The sequence below is a fragment of the Delphinus delphis genome, chromosome 15, assembly GCF_949987515.2.
Source record: "Delphinus delphis chromosome 15, mDelDel1.2, whole genome shotgun sequence".
Taxonomy (NCBI): domain Eukaryota; kingdom Metazoa; phylum Chordata; class Mammalia; order Artiodactyla; family Delphinidae; genus Delphinus; species Delphinus delphis.
Genome location: NC_082697.1, coordinates 79693836 through 79712235, shown reverse-complemented (window position 1 = coordinate 79712235; position 18400 = coordinate 79693836). Strand labels below are relative to the sequence as shown.

General features: G+C 59.0%; 1 protein-coding gene across 4 annotated transcripts in view; it reads right to left on the bottom strand.

Moving 5' to 3' along the window:
* Positions 1–1076: 1076 nt before the first annotated feature.
* The window catches only part of DTX2 (deltex E3 ubiquitin ligase 2), a 33785-nt gene continuing 16461 nt past the window's right edge, over positions 1077–18400 (bottom strand). For 3 of the 4 annotated variants that reach the window (XM_060032280.1, XM_060032281.2, XM_060032282.1), the window contains exons 4-9: positions 13119–13219; positions 5671–5744; positions 4424–4582; positions 3575–3736; positions 2258–2347; positions 1077–1611 (exon numbers count right to left, since the gene is read on the bottom strand). In XM_060032280.1, coding sequence (XP_059888263.1) covers positions 1384–1611; positions 2258–2347; positions 3575–3736; positions 4424–4582; positions 5671–5744; positions 13119–13219 — 814 coding nt within the window. In that variant the 3' untranslated portion in view covers positions 1077–1383. Of the gene's footprint in view, positions 1612–2257; positions 2348–3574; positions 3737–4423; positions 4583–5670; positions 5745–8105; positions 8247–13118; positions 13220–18400 lie in introns of all 4 variants that reach the window. The other variant, XM_060032284.1, reaches the window with a different exon arrangement.

Sequence of the window (18400 nt, the reverse complement as noted above, 5' to 3'; positions counted from 1 at the left end):
AAAAAATTGGGGATCTGTCTTTTTATTGTTGAGTTGTAAGAGTTCTTGACATTTTTTGGATACGAGACCCCTATCAGGCATAAGATTTGCGAACATTTTCTCCGATTCTGACTCTCACTGTGCTGTAATGGTGGGAGCCGAGCATAAGGGTGGCACTCGGGTGCCCACCCAACTCCTGTGCCCTGTGAGCAGTGGAGCGAGTCTCACCGTGGAACCAAACAGGATTGGGGTCCAGCTTCTCTATGGAGGCCTCCCTGCCCTCCCCAGCCAACTTCTCCACGAGGCAGTGGGCACAAGTGCCCAGGGCCCACGATACTGCTAGGGGTCCACAAAAATGCTTAAATTTCTTTTAAAATCAGAAAGAAAAAAAAAAAAAAGGAACTTCTAGATGAAAGAAAATGCTCTAACATATATTCATCTTTGTACCAGCGCGTTCTAACATAGAATTTCAGTCCTTTTCTTATACGAGAAGGGCTTGTGAAAGCAAATCCCCTCCCGCAAACCCCCTCCCCCACATCCCTTACGTCACTCGGGTGTGTGTCTCTTCAGCCCCAGGCCACACTCACCCCCGCCAGGCAGACAGCAAGCCTGCGAGTATTGGATCCTCCTTCTAAGAAGGTTGGGAAGGATGAGAACTTTGAGGATGGGGTCAGATCAATCCTGTCCGGGATTCCAGTCCCGGCTCTACCGCTGTCACTGTACCCTTGAACCTGTTTCCTCACCTGTAGAATGAAGACAGCAGCACCTGCCCCATGTGAGCAGTACTTAGAAAGCCAGAACCCTGGGGAAAGAGATGGGAGGGGCCCTGGCAGAGCTGCTGGACTGCGCACTGCAAGGAGAACTGGGGCGGGGCCCGGGAGCAGCTCAGGTCAGCGCCCGGCTCCTGGCCTCACTGTAGCCTTGGTTTCTTCATTTAGGGGGTTGGATGGGCAGCCTGTAAGGCCCCTTCCTGTTCTGACGCAGCAGGACATGTGTGCTGGCCTTCACACATCAGATTTTACACACACACACACACACACACACGCACACGCAGCCTCTCCGCTGACAAACCCACCAGGGCCCGCTGACTTTGGCTATAGGGCATTTATTGCAAATAGAACATCTGAGGTATGAGAAGCTGACCCAGACCCAGGCCTGCCCCTGGCTGGGGGCACAGCAGGCAGTCTCTCCTCACCCCCTGCAGGGCCCCCAGCACCGATGGCCCAACGCGGCCCACCGAGGACGGAGGGGCCCACGCACTGAGGTAGCTGCATCCAAAGCCCTCACGAGTGTGACCCCCAGGCTCGCCCAGTTCCCACACAGACCCGGGCCTGGGGGGCCGCGGGATGGGGACAGGCAGGCAGGAGCAGCCTGGGCTCCGGGGGGCACGCCTGCGCCCCCAGCTCACTGCTGCTGCAGGCAGTCCTCAGTCACCCCCTGGGCGGCCAGCTCGGCCAGCACGTTCTGCAGGTAGTTGGGGTCGGGGTAGCCGTGGCCTGTCACGTTGCGGTCCATCTCTGTCTTGTGGTGAATCTCGTTCCACACCACCGTGTCGGTCTCCCCCGTGGTGCTGGACGTCCCTACTGTGAAGATAAGTCGCCTCTTCCAGGCCACCTTCAGCAGCTCCAGGACCTGCCCAAGGGGGAGGGATGGTGGGGAGGCAGGAAGAGGGGGAAGGGGAGGGAATGGCGGGGAGGGGGGGAAGAAGGTGGCCGTGAACAAGCGCTTAGAACAAACCCCAGCTCCCGGGGCTGGCCTGGAGAGCAGACACCCACCCCGACACCCCCTCACCTCCCTAAGCCTCTTCACACCCTCGGAGCTGTCCCCACCCCAAAGCCACCACACCGGCTCTTCTGTCTGCCTGGCATGCTCTTCCCTGGCCTTCGGAGAGCTGGGAAGTCCCAACTCAGGTCTCAGTGCAGAGGTGGCTCTGCAGGCCACCGCCCCCACCACCCAGGTAGAACGGCCCCAGCGCCTCCCCATCCCGTCCTCCCACTGGAGCACCTGTGAGGTCAGCTCGTCTCTCCCTGGACCCCGGGCACCTGGGATGCCTAACGCACAGCAGGTCCCCGGGAAGGGGTGGCCCACACCCCAGCCGGCCCCCAGGCCTCATCCCCCTCTGCCTGTCGCAGTAAGGTGAGCAGAGGCAGATCTGGTGTGGCCGCCGAGCTGGGCCCTCCCCACCCCACCGCCTCCCACCGCACACAGACAGCTGGGCCCAGAGCTGCCAGCCGGGGGGAAGGGGGGCCACTCCCAGGGGCGTCGGCCGGGCCTTTACCTTGCGGCCCTGGGCGTTGTCCGGAAGGTAGCACTGGCGGGGAAACCCTCTGGCGGTGAACGGCTTTCCAGGGTTGGGGTGTTCCGGGCCCTGCAGGAGGCACACAGATGCGGGGAGTGGGAGCTGAGGGGCCCTCCGGCTGCAGAGGTGCTCGGACACGGGTGCCCAGCCTCACCCCTTCGCCTTCCAGGTGGGGCTACTGCTGCGCTCAAGTGACCAACCAAATCGACTGCCGTCTCACATCTCGCTCTGAAGACCCACCGTGAACACGGCGCCCACCCACGACTGCCCTCCCTGAACCCGGGCCGCTCAGCCTGGCGTCAGACACTCCGGCTAACTCCCTCCACTTCCCCAAAGAGCCCGGACCCTTTAGAGGCTGGGATGGAAGCGCTTGCTTCGCTGGCGGCCCTCCGGGCACGGGGCTCTCTGGACCGGATGGCAGGGCCCGCTGCCTGACACCCTCACTCGGGCACACAGCCCCTCCACTCTCGCTCCAGAAGTGGCCGGAGTGGGGCCCGAGACAGTGGCGGCAGGCTGGACAGAGGCTGGCGGTTGGAACCGCGCACAGCCCTTGCTGTGCCCTCGGCCACACGGTGACACGCCATGTACAACTCCAAAGTCCCCTCCCGCTCTGTGGCTCTACTGCTGTCTGGAGTGTTTCTAAATTTCACTTTGGGCCACAGAGAACTGGAGGGAAACCAGGGGGAGCACATAATTAGACAAAACCGAGTGACATCCCGTCAGACTCCTGGCCCCCACTACCCAGTATCTTCCCAACCTGCCCAGGCTCTGAGATCCCCCCACCTGGTCCAAGGCAGAGACCTCAGGGGCCAGGGCTCCCGTCTGGGTCCCCAATGAGCTTGGGTTCCTGTCCCCGCACGCCCCACGCAGGCCTGGATCAGGCCACTGAGCGGGTCCCTCAAGAGCAGTCAGGCCAGCCAGCCCTCCCCACCCTGTGCTCTGCCCCTGTGGGCTCGCCAGCCGGCCGGCCCAATAAAAGCGCTCCTCCTGCTTGGACGCTTGCTGGCCTTCCACCCAGTACAAGTCCAGCGAAGATGCCTCTGCCTCCAGGAAGCCCTCCCTGGCTCAGGAAAGGGCTAGGGCCACCTCTTTGCTTCCACAACCCTAGGAGCTGGCTCTAGCCCCCAGCACCAGTGCCTCCTGGTTGCTGGTGGCCTGACTTGGCAGCCTAGGCACCTTCACAGTGACCCGGGGTGCGCAGACTGCTAGGAGGGGGCAGGAGAGAAAGGACAGCACCCGAGAAGGGCTGATTCCAGAAAGATCCGAGGAGGCTTCTCTTGTGCCGGGGCCCCTTACCTGAATGCCATGGGGAATGTTGTAGACTATAAGGATTGTCCCACAGTCCTCGTGGCCGGGGAGGGACACCTGGAACGTGAACACCTCCATCTTCCCCCGGGGCTGGGTTCCAGTTTTCTCCCCATAGATGGTTTTGCAGGAAGGACACTGCAAGCTTCCATCCTGGGACAAGGCAGAATGCCGTGGACTGAGTCGGGGCCCCTGAGCGGGCACCCAGGCCAGCCACCCCGCCGGCTAGATGGGAAAGAGGCCCACAGGGACACGGGTTTGGCCCCGAGTCACACAGTGGGTCCCAGGCGCATTGCCCAACTCCCAGGCAGCCTCCTCACAAAGAAACTTGATTCTAGAAGCTTCCTTGGAAAGATAAGTTTTAACCCAGAAACTCATGCAATTTTCATTAAAGGGACAAGGTACCCAGAGACTGGCATCAGGTAAGAAAATGAGGTTTATGAGCAAAAGCTTGCATAGCCGAGTCATGTTTAAGATGAAAAAGAAAACCCTGTGAACGAGGGACTGATAAGCTGGCATCTTGGCTGGTACACGATGGCACGGGGACACTGCGCAAAGGCCAGGCCCCGAGGCCCACCACGGGCCTTCGTTCTCTCCGTCCCCCTAACCTGTCCACTCTGGCTAAACTACACCAAAGGCAGGGCAGCCAGGCATCGCCTGCCACCCCCAGGCCCATCCTGCTGCAGGGCCAGGGCTGCAGACATCTCAAGGCTGCCTCCGAGCAGGTCCTGGGCCTCTCACACGGCAGCCCCAGTCACCTGCTTAAGTGCAACATGACAGGTACAGGCTGCGGGAAGGAGACCCCGACCCCAACCCCTGGCCCTGGTGGGCCATGGGTACCTTGTTTCCGTTGCAGTACATGGCCAGCAGGCAGAGCAGGTGGAAGGCGTGGCTGCACTTGGCCAAGCGGCCCACAGCCACCGGCCCAAAGGTCTTGCTGTCGGTCGCGTCGCTGTAGCCGGACGCCATGGACAGCTTCTCCATACAGATGATGCAGTCCTGGAGGGAGACCCAACCCGGGGAACGCTCACCCATGGCCCCTGTGCCACAGCAGGTGAGTCCTGTAGGATCGACCTTCGTCTGCTGAAGTGCCTCACCCCAGTCTAACTCAATCTGACAGCTGTTTGTTCCGGAGGCTGGGAGCACAGAGGGCTCACCGTCACCACCGCAGAGGAGACGGCAGGCGGCACCAAGCGTGGGGGTCGGTGTAACGACTGAAGCACAGGCGGAGAGGGCGGCCAGGACAGCCAGGCAGAGAGGTAAGTACGGGAGGGGCCCTCAGCGCTGGGCTTTACAAGGGAAAGGGAACTTGTCAGACGCACAAGCATGGGAACGGGCCCGGGCCCTCGGGTAGAGAGAAGAAAGCGTTCTGAAGCAGGAGCCAGCGTTTCCGCTGGGAGGGGCGGCGCACCTGCAGGGCAAGGGGCGACCAGGGTGCAGGCGACAGAGCGAGGTGGGGGGAGGACCAGATCCCAGGAGGCCCTGACGGCCACGTTCGGGGCTGGGGCTTCTTCGTCTTACACGTCGGGGGCCCAGCTGAGAGGCTGTGAGCAGCGGGTACTAAGTCATCGTGGCCACGTGTCAGCTGTGTAGCCGGCAGCTTGGAGGGGGGGTGGCGGGGGGCAAAGCAGCCCAGCTGTGCTGGGTGAGCACAAAGGCAGAGACAGACAGACAGACAGCTGTGAAGGGGGAGGGCAGAGCAGGCTGGAGGGAGGGGCCGACGTGAGGATGACTTTCAGGTTTCTGTCCAAACCTTTACCAACCAGATGCTTCCTATGCACTCAGTTTGCAGGAGAAAGAGGCGAGAGAGTCCTCGGCTCTGGACTGGCACGAATGACCTTGACCCCCGCCCCTCCAGATTCTCCAGGACCCTCCACGCAAATCGGAGAAAAGTGGTGCCACAGCCCCGAAGCGAGGCTCAGCAGAGAGAGGCCCAGGTGCAGCCGTGACGGGGGTCTGGCAGGCTGGGTTAGCCACAGGAACCCCGACCGGCCCTCCCAACAGCGGGGGGCAGGCTGGCATCCTCGTCTAAGCCACCCCTCATTTCCAAACAAAACCAAAAGCACCGTGGTTCCCGCGACACGCACCTCATCCAGGGCCGTGTTCAGCTCTTCTGTGTAGTTTTTTATCACCTGCTCCGGCTCTGGCTTTGGAGGCCCTCCTAAAAGAGAGAAGAACATAAGCGGTGTCCCGAGGAGAGCGAACTGGAGATGCTGGAACGAGAGAGAAAGGACGACAGGGAGCGGTCCAAGTTGCTGGGAGGGATGTTAGGGCGGCTCAGAGGGGAAGGTTAGCGTGCAGGAGAGGAGAGACCTGGGCCAGGCGCAGAACGCCCCGGAGCTCTGCCAGCTGAGCCCTTCCCAGCCCACGCCGGGGGCCCGGCCCCAGGAGCCCTGGAGGAGACGGAAGAGGGGCAGAGACAGCAGCTGGCCACAGCCCTCAGGAGCCACGACGGGGCCCTGCACACCTTCACTCAGGAAACCCGTCCCAGGCTTCAGAGGACATGCGGAAGGGTCAAACAGCAGCTTCTAAAACAGATACTCTGGAGCACGTTCTGGCCGTGTTATTTTACTCAGCTTTCATCATTCTTGTAAGAAAGTCTCGGTAAGAGAAGTAAGTTTTCTGAGTCAAGTGTGTAGTGCGTGCCTACCCCATGGGGACATCTGTGTGCATACCAACTGCAGGTGACGGCCACACGGCCACAACAAACCACAGTCTTCTTGGGCTTGTCCCTGGACTGTGGGGTGTCAGTGACATGCCTCCTCCATTCCTAAGCTGCCCACAGTTCTGTCCCCGACCCCTCCTCCCGAAACCTCCCACTTGTCTGTGTGCATCTGTGCAGGAAGCCCGGAGCGGCCCTGCACCAAACAGGCCCCACCCCAAGGAGAAGAAACGCCCCCAGCTAGAGAATCAGCATGGCAGGGGTTCTCCAGGCAGAGGCAGCTGCAGAATCACAGAGGGACAGCAAAGCGGAGCACAGGGGAGGGACCAGGGAGACCAGCGCAGCCTGGGAAGAGTGATCCCGGCAGGGCTTGTCATCCTGTCTCAAGGTCAGGGGGAGCTCCTGGTCCTAGACCCTGAGACCAGAGGGGCTCTGGTGTGAACCCAAGCTCACGGCCATCAGCCTGTGGCTGCAAAGACTTACAAGCCTGAGCTCCTTCTAGACCAGAGAAGGCCAGGTGACAGTTATGAGGGGAGCAGAGGGGCAGGGACCTGGTGATGTCAGGTTGGATTCTGGCTCTTGGGCTGGGACCAAATCAGGTCACCTCTGAGTCTCAGTCCTCTCATCTAAAAAGTGGACCCAATACCAACCAAAGCCGTGATCACTGTAAGGGCATTAGCTGCTATGACCTGAAAAACAGCTAGAGGCAAAGGAAGACCACGCACCCCATACACACGCACACGCACCCCCATACACACAGACTTCTAGGACTCTGACTCTGGTCGCTGGGGAGAAAGCCAGGCAAAAGCACAGTCCCCACCGGCACCGGGTGGCCATCCTGCTGGCTGGGACTCTATTCTGATTGAGGGGAGGAGGCCTTCTAGAAAAGACTGGTCTAGAAGGCCACGTCGACTAGGGACAGGCCAGTCTCCAGCTGGACCCTGGGATCCCTCCGGTGAGGCCTGGCTCAGCACCCCTACCTCTCTGCCTGCCTGTGCCCAGGCAGCCTTTCAGAACTGGAGGTAACTCACCAGGAGCCACTTTTCTCAAAGGGGGCCAGCCAGGTGACCGCCTACCCCACGAAAGGGACATCCGAGCCCAGGAAGGCCAGAGCGTCTGCTGAGAGCCTTGTTTTCCCGGGGCAAACCCGAGTGCCTCAGGAAGCTGCCGGCCTCTGAGGCAGAGTAAGAAGGGGGAGCAGGGCAGGAGCGACTGCTAGGGGTGGGGCGGGGCTGGGCAGGATTAGCCCCGCCCCTCCCTGGCCTCCCTCCTCCCCCGTTGGGCGGGGGTTAGACAGGCAGTGAACAGGATCAGAGCAACCACCGTACTACTGCTACTTGCCAGGCGCTTCCCAAGCGATTTACTTCCTATTCCTCCCACAAGCAACCTGCCCTGTAGGAGGCGCTCCGCTCATGAACGGGAGGCTTGTGTGAGTTCACAAAGCCCGTGAGCTCTGGAAACCCAGGACTGGCAGAGCCAGAGCCATGCCCCCTCTCACACCATCTGAAGGTCACCAGAGCGGTCGCACTTCTCTGGCCCAACGATGGAAGCAGAGCCATCATCGGCTTTAGAAACGGCAGGTTTAGAACTTACTACCCACAGGCCCCTCCACCTGAGTTCTGTTAAAACTCACAGTGCCTTCCAACGGTTCTGAAACCCCTTCCTCCCTGGCCGTGTGACGGCCAGGGCAGTGGTCATCGGGGGACCCCTCTGAAGTAGCCCCACATGGGCTGGCCCTTCGAAGGAAGCGGCGGAGGGCCGTGGTGGTCAGAGAAGAGCGTTCGGTGCAGAAGAGTCAGAGGCAGCAAGACTCGGAGGAGGCTTAGCAGAGGCCAGAGAGTATTTGTGAGCAGGAACTACCTTTCATGGACATTTTCCTCAATCTCTTAACTGAGCTGTGACTTTTAGAGGCCAGACAGGAGGCGGGAGGGCTGGCGGGCTGGGGTGCGCGGCTAAGACACACAGGGAGTCCAATGGCTGACATCAGAATACTCGTCATGCCTACACGGGGTGCGAGATCAGACATGCAGAGAGGGGAGAAACGTTAGAAGGAGTCGTTCAGCATGTGACCTCCACAAACCCCGGCTGTGTCCAGCTGGCACTGTCAGCGGCCATCAGGACCTGCCGATCTCCCCGGGGAATCCGGCTGCTCGAGGCTGCCAGGGCCTATCCGGGCCGGCAGGGCTAAGCTCTGGGTCGGGAACCAGTGAAATGCCTGGCTGGTGGGAGCCTTGGCCCCAAGCTCCAAAGGGGTCTGTGCAAGCAACCCATCAGCCCGTGCCTGGAGCATGCAGTGGGCGAGTCTGTTGCTTCGGGAGGGCAGAGGGCAGAACGCCACCCCCGGAAGCCTCCTCAGCAGTTCTGGTGGGCGCCTCTCTGTGCCAGGCATGAGGAAGGAGAGCAGACGGGCGACACAGAAGGGCGCAGCCAAGCTATGGAGACGCAGATGGGCTGGAGCTCACGGTCCTCGCTCTGTGCCCCCTCGGCCGCGCCCCTCAGCTCCTGCTCACCTTGCCCCCGTGCGGCGCTGCCTGTTTTGCACGCCGCACCTGGCCCGCCTAGGTGCCTTCAGCGCCATCGCTGGGGCGGGGCGGGCCAGCGGGAATGCTGCCCCGGGCCTGCTCCCCCACCGAGGCGTCCCCATGGCCCCTGTGGCCGCTCCTCTGGAGCAGTTGAGGTCCCAGGCCGTGGCTTCTTTCTCTGGTCCCCTTTGCCCTGGGTGGGAGCACAGGGGCAGCCCACAGCGTGAGGGAGCCGCAGCAGGCAGCCGCGCCGAGTGGCCTGTCCAACCTTGTCCCTCCTTCCTGATGCCTGCAGGAGGGATGCCTCACTCCTCAGCCTGGCGCTCCACACGCATCCTAGCTGGACCCTCACCCGCGCTCCCCAAGGACCTGGAACACAGCACGTCCTCCCGCTGGAGTCCCCGTTCCTGCCACACTCTCAGGCACCCTGCTGTCCACAGCACCCTCTACCCAATCCTCCCTGTCCCTAGTCAGGCTCAAAAGCACCTCCTCCCCCAGGGAAGGGAGCTCTGGGCTTTCCCTCGGGCACCTCCCTTAGGGGGGCTTTCTAGGTGCTCAGAATGTGGCAAGGGGTCTGGGCACAGCGGACAAGCCAGGTGGACCTGCTGCCCACTCCAGAGGCGATCCAGAGCGGTGAGGAGAGATCTGGCCTCGGGATCCACTGGGGCCCACTGTGGCCTCCACCAGAGAACAAAGGCTCTCAATGGGGCAAATGCGCCCAGTTAGGGACAGAAGCAGAGGCCGGCAGCCTGGGCAGCACAGGGTGCGTTGTGGTGGTCACTCCCAGGAGACACCAAAGTGCACATCAGAAGACCGAGGCTGGCCACTGGGTGCCCGCTCATCAGGTGATTCGATGCCACCAGCATCCCAAGGTTGTTCCTGGGCTCAAATTGTGGGTTCCCGTGGAACTAAACATCGGGTGGGCCAAATGCCAAGCAGGCACAGGGGGCAGACAGATGGAAAAAAAGAGAACAATCCCTTAGGAGAACCCTGGCGCTTTGTACTTGCCCCAACATGCACCAGTTCCCGCCCATCAAGCAGACCCCTCTGCACTGGCTGCCCCTCCCTGAGCGGCAGCCCCTCCCTGACTGCCCATCTGAAACAGCCCCGTCCCCCTCCTGCTCCGTCTCCTTCACTCTGCCCCAAGAGGTGCCCGGTCCCTGCCTGCTGGGGAGCAGACATCCCTGAGGCGACCACATCAGCCCCGCAAGAGGCCAGCGTGAACAACGCCCCTGCCCTTCTCAATGCAGGAACTGCTCCTCCGAACTCGAGACACAGACAGCGAAGTCCTAACTTAGACGTCCACGGACAAGCAGCCCATGCCCTGCAGGTCTGCCTTCTTGTGAAGTGTGAAAATCACCCCAGAGCTAACACTTCACAAAAGCGGCGTCCAGTGGACAGGATTGGGCAGGGGGGGGCGGACCAAGAGGGGCCATCACATCTTCCCCAATAGCAAGGGCTCAGGGACAGCCCCCCCAAATCGGCGTAACAGCTCGGATAGCCACGGCTTTTCCTGCTCTCGTCTTGATCTGCCGGAGCCCCTGGCAGGTCCTGCACATGGGCAGATGTGCAGACACCCCCTTTCTGATGTCCAGCGTTGGCCTTCCGTCTAGTGACCAGGGCTCAGGTCCAAGCCTACCCTCCGCTGGCTTACCAAGCTGGGCTCAAGGCCAGTACCACTCCCCACTGGCTGACCGGTCTTGGGCAGGTCTTGGCAGCGTAAAATGCAGACACTCCTCCTCCCTCGCAGGGTGGGAGCCTGGCCCCGGTGTCGGAGGCCCACTCCTCCCCACCCCCCTTAAGAAGAGGCCCTGGCCGGGCTGCAGGCAGCAAAGCCAGCACCTGACGCGCCTGGCTGACACGGAGGTGGATCTTCCACCAGCGAGAGGGGCGCGCAGCCCTTCCGCAGTACATCCCCGGGCTGGAGACCTACCTGCAGACCCCTGTGCCCAGGTGCTCACCCCAATGCGGTGAGCGTGTTCCCAAATCCATAATCGAATCCGTAACTGCAGCCCAGCTGAGAGCTCTCTCCAGACCCTGCTTCTTGGGGGTGGGCGCAGGATCCCTGGTTCCCTGGCGCCCCACACAGCGGCCCCGCTTCAGGTACGAGCCAGAGCCACGTATTCAGACTGGGCGGTGTCTGGCCGCTGGCTTGTCTACTGCTCTTTCCTCACTGGGACCCAGTTCCTGAACCTTTGGGGTCTGTTTCCCTGACAAGCAAATGGAGATTAAAATACCTGCCTGCCTCCAGGATCGCTGTGAGAGCCTAGGCGGCAGGGGACACAGAGGATGTGGCCTGCAGACGGTCCAGCCTCAAGAGCTCCTCAGTACCCAGACCACTTCTGAGCTGTGTGCAGAGGTGATCACGGCATTGGTATTAAGGCCTCAGTGACCGCAGAGCTGAACGGGGCTGGGCGCGTGCAGGCTGGGCCCATTCCCCCACAACCTCTCTCCAACAAGACCAGCACCACACGCACGCACACGCACACACACACACAGGCCTGAAACACCTGTGGCGTCGGATGCCACGAGAAGACCTAAACTGGGCAGGGACTTCCTAGTCGCCACATTTTTGCTCACTGTTCTCTCTGCCCCAGCAAAGGGCTGATGGCTGAGCAGCTGACAGACTGAAAGCCTCCCCTCCTGGGGCTCTCCCGGCCCCACTCTACCGTCCTCACCGCCTCTGACTGGTCCTTCCATGTCCTTCAAGGGCTCTTCTTCCCGGCATCCAACTGGGTCTCCGTAAGCTCACTCCCGGGGGGCGGGCACGGGCCGCCCCACTCCACCCCACGCCGCTCTTCTGAACTGCTCATCCAAACCTCCCTGCCTCTGGGACAGCTCCGCCTGTCGACAGCCACAGCCATCACCCCACCCATCGCCCCATTGCCTCACAGAGAGAAGCCCAGACTCTGAGGCCAAGAATGCCTGGGGCTGAATCCCAGCTCTGCCAAGGGCTGGCTGGTTGGCCCTGGGAGGTTTGCGGAGTTCTCTGAGCCTCACTTTCCTTAAACATAAAATGGGAATCAAAGTTCCTCCCCCACAGAGTTGCTATTGGGATGAAATGAGTTACCACACATGCAAAACCCCTAGTCCTTCCTCCTTAATTATGATGATTTATTATCTCTGTCGGCAGCTGTACACCAGGCCTCATTCCATTCCTTCCCTCTCACAACCAATCCAACCACCAAGTCAGAAGCCCTTACCTCCATCTACGGCCACGACCCTAGTCAGTGGCTGGCCCACCTGAGGCATGAAGTCCAGGTCCACAGGGTCTCCCTGCCTCTAGGCCTGGTCCCCTCCAATCCCCCCTGTGCTACCACAGTGACTCACCCAACACCCAGTCTGGTTAGCTCACTCCTCTGCCTCCATCTTTAAATGATGGAGGCTCACCAGACTCCTCAGTGTATCTTCAAGTACGATTTTACATTTCCCATAAGTTAAAAAATAACTTTCAGTGGCTTCCTAATACCCGCAAGAGGAATTTTAAAAACAGTTTGGGGCTTCCCAGGTGGCACAGTGGTTAAGAATCTGCCTGCCAATGCAGGGGACATGGGTTCGAGCCCTGGTCCGGGAAGATCCCACATGCCGCGGAGCAACTAAGCCCGTGTGCCACAACTCCTGAGCCTGCGCTCCAGAGCCCACGAGCCACAACTACTGAGCCCACGTGCCACAGCTACTGAAGCCCGCGCACCTAGAGCCCGTGCTCCGCAGCAAGAGAAGCCACCGCATCGAGGAGCCCGCGCACTGCAACGAAGAGTAGCCGCCGCTCGCCGCAACTAGAGAAAGCCTGCGCGCAGCAATGAAGACCCAACGCAGCCAAAATAAATAAATTAATTAATCAATTAAAAAAAAACAACCGTTCAAAGGTGTAAGGTTAACAAAAGATCTAGAGAGACACAAAAGCACTTACTCAAAATGTTAACTCCAGCCAAGAGTTCTATGAGTTCCCCAGGGGGCCCCTTTAGGGAAATGCCTAAAGCATTTGGGGACAGCAAAGTGACTCCTGAACCATAATTCAAGGCGATGTGAAAACGTAAAAGATGGGGACAGGCCACACCAGGGCACCCACCGTCATTAGGCATGACCCGCCCCCCCCCTCACCCCCCGCCCGCCCCAACACCAAGATAAACGAACAGCCACCCAGGCTCACCAGCTGGGGGATACACCATCACTGAAAAAAGGCACCGCCCCCCAAGGAGCCTCTCTGGGTTTCCATGAGAACACACAGGGTAACAAGACCCCTGCCCCACAATCTCCTCCCCCTACCCCACGCATTCTCCCCTGCCCCCAAGTCCTGGTCCTGCCAGACACAGTCTGTTCTGGAACCTGGACCAGGGAGCAGCCTGCCTACCTGCGAGAGCTTGCTGGACCCTGCTGGGCTTCGACATCTGCACGGGCACCGTGGCGGGGACGCTCCTGGGGCTGCTCACTGGACCGCTGGGCAGGGAGGCACTTGGGGAGAAGAGAGGGCAGAGCTTAATGTGCGGAGCCGACTTAGCAGAAACAGGAGCCGGAGAAACACCGAGTGAGGAAGACACGGGTGCTGCCGAGGCCCCTTTGTGGTTTCACTTCCTGCAGCTGCCTCTGTACAGTGAGGGCTTCTGTTTTTTTCTTTTTTTAAAGAAAAGATCCCGATGAAGAGTATCTGGAAGGAGGAGCAAAGAGATCTGATGTTCACTCCTCTCAGACCCAAACTAACCAAGAAAGAGAATCTGAATACTTGATGTTAAGCCAGAGGCCGGCCCGCCATCACTTCCCCTGTGAAAATCAAGCGACAAAAGTCAAACTCCAAGTTGGGCCTTGGGGAGGGGAAGGAACCGTAGGCAGGGACGGGGCAGCGACACGAAAGAACACTGCTGGGGATGAACCTCATCTTTTTACAAGGTATCGAGAATGAAGCTTTGGCTGTCAAAAAACGTTCTCCTGGACAATCAGAGACTCTGAAGACAAACCTAAAAGAATTATGAACTCACCAGCTTCATCAAAAGGAGGGCTCTGTGGTTCCCCGCAGAGCAGAAGTCCAGCAGAAACCACTCTGAGTGGTCCAGACCAGTACCACCAGTAACAGGACCAACCAACATCAGAAACCCCAAGAGAAGATGCTCCGAGAAGGAAATAACACCCCTTTTGTGGTTCTTGCCAAAACAGCATAACCTCAGTCCAGTCATGAGAAAACGTCTGACGAACCCAAATTAATGGCCATTCGACAGGAGGCCACAGGAGGAGGAACAGGTGGAGGAGGAGAAATGACAACTGGACGCAAAGTGGGATCGTGGGACAGAAAGACAACTGCAGAGGAAACACCGATGAAAGTGGGAAAAGTCTTTAGCTAACAGTCCTGCACCAGTGGTGAGCCTCTCTCTGGTTCTGAGCCGCACCATGTTTACGAAAGACGTTAACGCGAGAAGTCAAGTAAGGGCGGTGGGGAAACTCTGTACTATTTCTGTGACTTTTCTGTAAATCCCAAATTAGTTCAAAATACAGGAAATTTTTTTTTCAATGAAGGTCTTGCTTCCCACAGTGACTAATTCCAGGTCTCTCACTTGGTTTTAAGCCGTTATATTTTTAAACGGTAATAAACCCGTGCCATTATGGTTTCAGGGAGCCCTGCCCTGGGGACAGCTGGCGTAGATGGCCCGCCATGCCTGCTACCTCCTCCCCCTCCCGGTGACTGCGTCCTCCAATCCAGCACTGCCCATGTTCAAGGTGACGCAGTGGGAAGGGTTTTGAAACCCTTCCACGCAGTCCCTCCACTGGAGCTCCCCAAGGACAGGCCCTGGGCATGTTCCTCTCTGTTCCACTGGGCCCAGCCTGGATCCAGGAGCTGGGAAGGTGCTCAGGAAACGATGGACGCCTCCAGTCTGCTGTGCCACCCTTACAACGGTCGGCAAACCAGCAACCACCTGGTTACGGCAAATGCTTCTGGAAGCTGCCCAGATCCTTCCCTACTGCTGGCCTGGGGTCACGGGTCCCACTGGTGGACACAATAGGGAGCTGCTGGTTCTGACCCAAATCAGAAAATTTCACACTGGCTGGTACTGGTTTTCATTTCTGGACTATTCTCCCCAAACAGAATAACCTGTGCGGCCACGCTTCCCGCCACCCTTGTCTACCCTCAGCCCCAAGAGGACAATGGAACTGGATCAGGGCGCTCTGATGATGTGGGGGTCGGGGAGGCGGGGGGGGGGGGGGGTTAGGTGTGTAGGACACTAGGGCTAAGGTTTTGGCCCCGCTAAACTCCGTTTAATTTGAAGCCACGCCCCAAACCCTTCCTGAGCCTGTTTCTTCAATTCTCAGGTTCTAGAAGTGAAGAATTTGAGAAGATACAGCCCTTGGAGGCATCCTTCATCTCCCAAGCCAACCCGACAGGGAGCACTAAGCTTCAGCCCATAACCAGGAGGCTGGAAAGCCGAAGCCTGGCTCTGCCACTGCACTGGGCTACTCAGTGGGCTGGGCATCACTGGCCCAGCGGGGGTCCGAGAAGCGGGATCCTCTCTTGCTGGTGAGAGGAACGTATCTGAGGGAGAAAGCCTAGGTTCTAGAGCAGAAAGCAGACAGGCAGTAAGGCTTCCAATGAGCAGCTCACCCTGGAACTGGGACCAGGAACCACGGCTAAGTTCAATCTGCTTAGGGGTCTCACGATGTTGTCACTTGCCCTGCGACCTTCCCCAGCTCCTCCCCCATGCATTTCTCTGCTGTGATCAGAAGGAACAGAGCAGTAAAAGGATCCAGTGGGGGACTTCCCTGGTGGCGCAGTGGTTGGGAGTCCGCCTGCCAACGCAGGGGACACGGGTTCGAGCCCTGGTCCGGGAGGATCCCACATGCCACGGAGCAACTAAGCTCGTGCGCCACAGCTGCTGAGCCCGCACGCCCTGGAGCCCATGCTCCGCAACAAAAGAAGCCACCACAATGAGAAGCCCACGCACCTCAATGAAGAGTAGAGACTCCACTTGCCGCAACTAGAGAAGGCCCGTGCGCAGCAATGAAGACCCAACGCAGCCGAAAAAGAAAGACAAAAAAAAAAAAAAGGATCCAGTGGGTCCCAAGATGGGGACTCTCAGAGGTGCACAGAACCTCAGAGGTCGCTGATCTCCCTGCACCGTCCTCTAAAGGGCTCAAACTGGCAGAGTGTTCCCCGATGTGGGGGCACCATATGCCCATGAAGTGCCCTTCCGAGAGTTCCCTCTCACCTGCCTCATGCACCCGTCCCATCTGCTGGGTTCCTGGCTCTACCTACTAGGCCCTCCCTGCCTTGCCTGTCTGGGACCGTCTCCAGGAGCTTCCAAGCGGAGCTGGGAACACGAGACAGGAAGATTTCTAGTCTTCTCCGCAGACAGGACTGGACAGTCCCAAACAGGGGGCAGAGCTAGAAGGCTGGACAGTGAGGCACACAAAGCCTGGTCCAGCTCCCCACAGGCTGCCACCCACCGGGGAACCTCTGAGCACGCGCAGTACAAGAAGCGTACGATGTGGAACCTGGCAACCCCCTTCCAGCCCCCGCAGCGCTTAAAAGCTGGGTGCCCTGGTGCATGTCGAGTCCCCTCTCTGAGTTTTACTTTCTCTCTCTGTAAGATGTGAGCAATTCCCCAAGGCCCCCAGGGTGTCTGCGGGGCTCAATCTGCAGCACCATCCAAGTGCCCACTGTTTCCTAGGTCTGAGCGGAGCCAGGCGGCTCCGGGAGGGCTGCAGGGCCCTCACCAAATCCTGAAATCCACAGCCCTATCAGAGCAGAAGGAAACTTCAGAAACTGACCCGCCCAATTCTGTAAACTTCAGAGAGGAAAAGAGAACAGAGTGCAGCCGAGGGCCTACAGCGAGTCAGGGGCAAGGACCCACTGGAACCCAGGACCCCAATCCCACAAGTCTGAAGAGCCTGGCCGATACTGGGAGGGCATGGGGTGCTTTCAGAGGCTGGGAGAACAGCAGCAGCAAGAACAGAGCTGACGAAAGCAAACTGAGAGCCGTTTTCCTAGGCCGGGTTAGTGCAGGGACTAAGCTCCCCGAGGCCTAGCCACACCAAAGCTGCAATAGAGGGCTGGCCCTAATCACCACCCGAGCCATCAGAATGCTAAACCAGCCGGCACACCCTCTATTACAGAATCTGTGCGTGACACATTTTGGAAAGTCTTCCATCCAACATCACTGAAACACAAGTTTTGGTGCTTAAAGGGATAAACTTCAGCTACTAGGAAATTTACTTAAACCCAGCGGCTCAGTGACAAATCATGTGTCTTCTCCATGGATTACTGCCTACTCGGAAAGGCTCCTGGGGCAACAGGCAAATCAGTCAGCCAAGGTTTTACCCAGATTGAGCAAGAAGTGATTTGAAACTATGTGGGTTACAAAAAAAAAAAACCACATGGGTCCCACAAATTTTGATTTCACTGACTCACATGTCCTTCCCAACAGCTACCAGTAAACACTTTCTCCTCCACACACGCGGTAACCTTCACCTGATGCTGCTGCCATTCACTTGGCTTTGAGAACTATATCACAGCCGCTAGAAGACTAAGGTGCCAGGTGTTTTCAAATCCTTCCGGCCCTGCTGGGTTAAGAGGTCAGGGATTTATTAACCCCCCTCTGGCTCTACAACAGCCATTAGAGAAGGGTTAACTGCAGAGAACCACACTACAAATTAGACAGGAGAACACTGGCCCCTGCGAGTGAATGTCACCCCTCCCAGCTCCTGAAGAGCTGCAGGAGGTCAAGGTGAACACCCCCTTCAGGCGGCAGGTCCCTTTGAGGCTGTTTCACCTGCCAGAGCCTGCTGGCCCAGCTCCCTCCTGGTTTACAACGTAGGGCAGCAGGGTAAGCAGCAACACGCACGACTCAGCAGCAAAGGTAAGGCCGTCTGGCCCGGCAGCCTTCCATCCTGTAACTGGCCTGGATGGCACTGACGGGACCCACCTCAGTAGCCTCTTGGGCCCTCAGGCTGGGGAGGGGAGACCAGAGAAATATCAGGGGAGACTGATGGGCGCCCCATACCAAAAGAAAGCAACAAAGCCCATGAAGTCGCCTGGCTCAATCCCAGCATCCCAGCTCTAGAACCATCTAGAAACTTGCCAGTTAATTTGTAAGAACATAAGCCCCAGGAGGCTAGGCAAAGCTGACCTAGTCATAAAAGCAGCTCCAACCTTGCTGATAATCCTTCTGGGCTGGCAAACATGACATGTTTTTCTCTAAAAGAGACTGACTCACATACTGGAAGGGGCCTCACAGAGCACTGGGAGGGGCCTCACAGAGCACTGGGAGGGGCCTCATAGAACACTGGGAGGGGCATCACAGAGCAATGGGAGGGGCCTCACAGAGCACTGGGAGGGGCCTCACAGAACACTGGGAGGGGCATCACAGAGCAATGGGAGGGGCCTCACAGAACACTGGGAGGGACTGGGTTGGCATGGAGCCCAGCTTGCTTATGTCTCTGTGCAAGCCCACAGAGAAGGCCCAGGCCATACCTCCCTGTGCTCCCGATTCCCAGAGAGATCTCAGATCCACGTGCCCCAACTCCTGGAGGACACGTAGGAAGACACCCGGACCCAGGGGGCCCATCCCCTCCTCCGTGTATTGGCGGCTTCTGCGCGCACCCCTCAGGACGCCCTCTGCCTTCCTCTCACTCTGCCTTTTAGACAGCTTC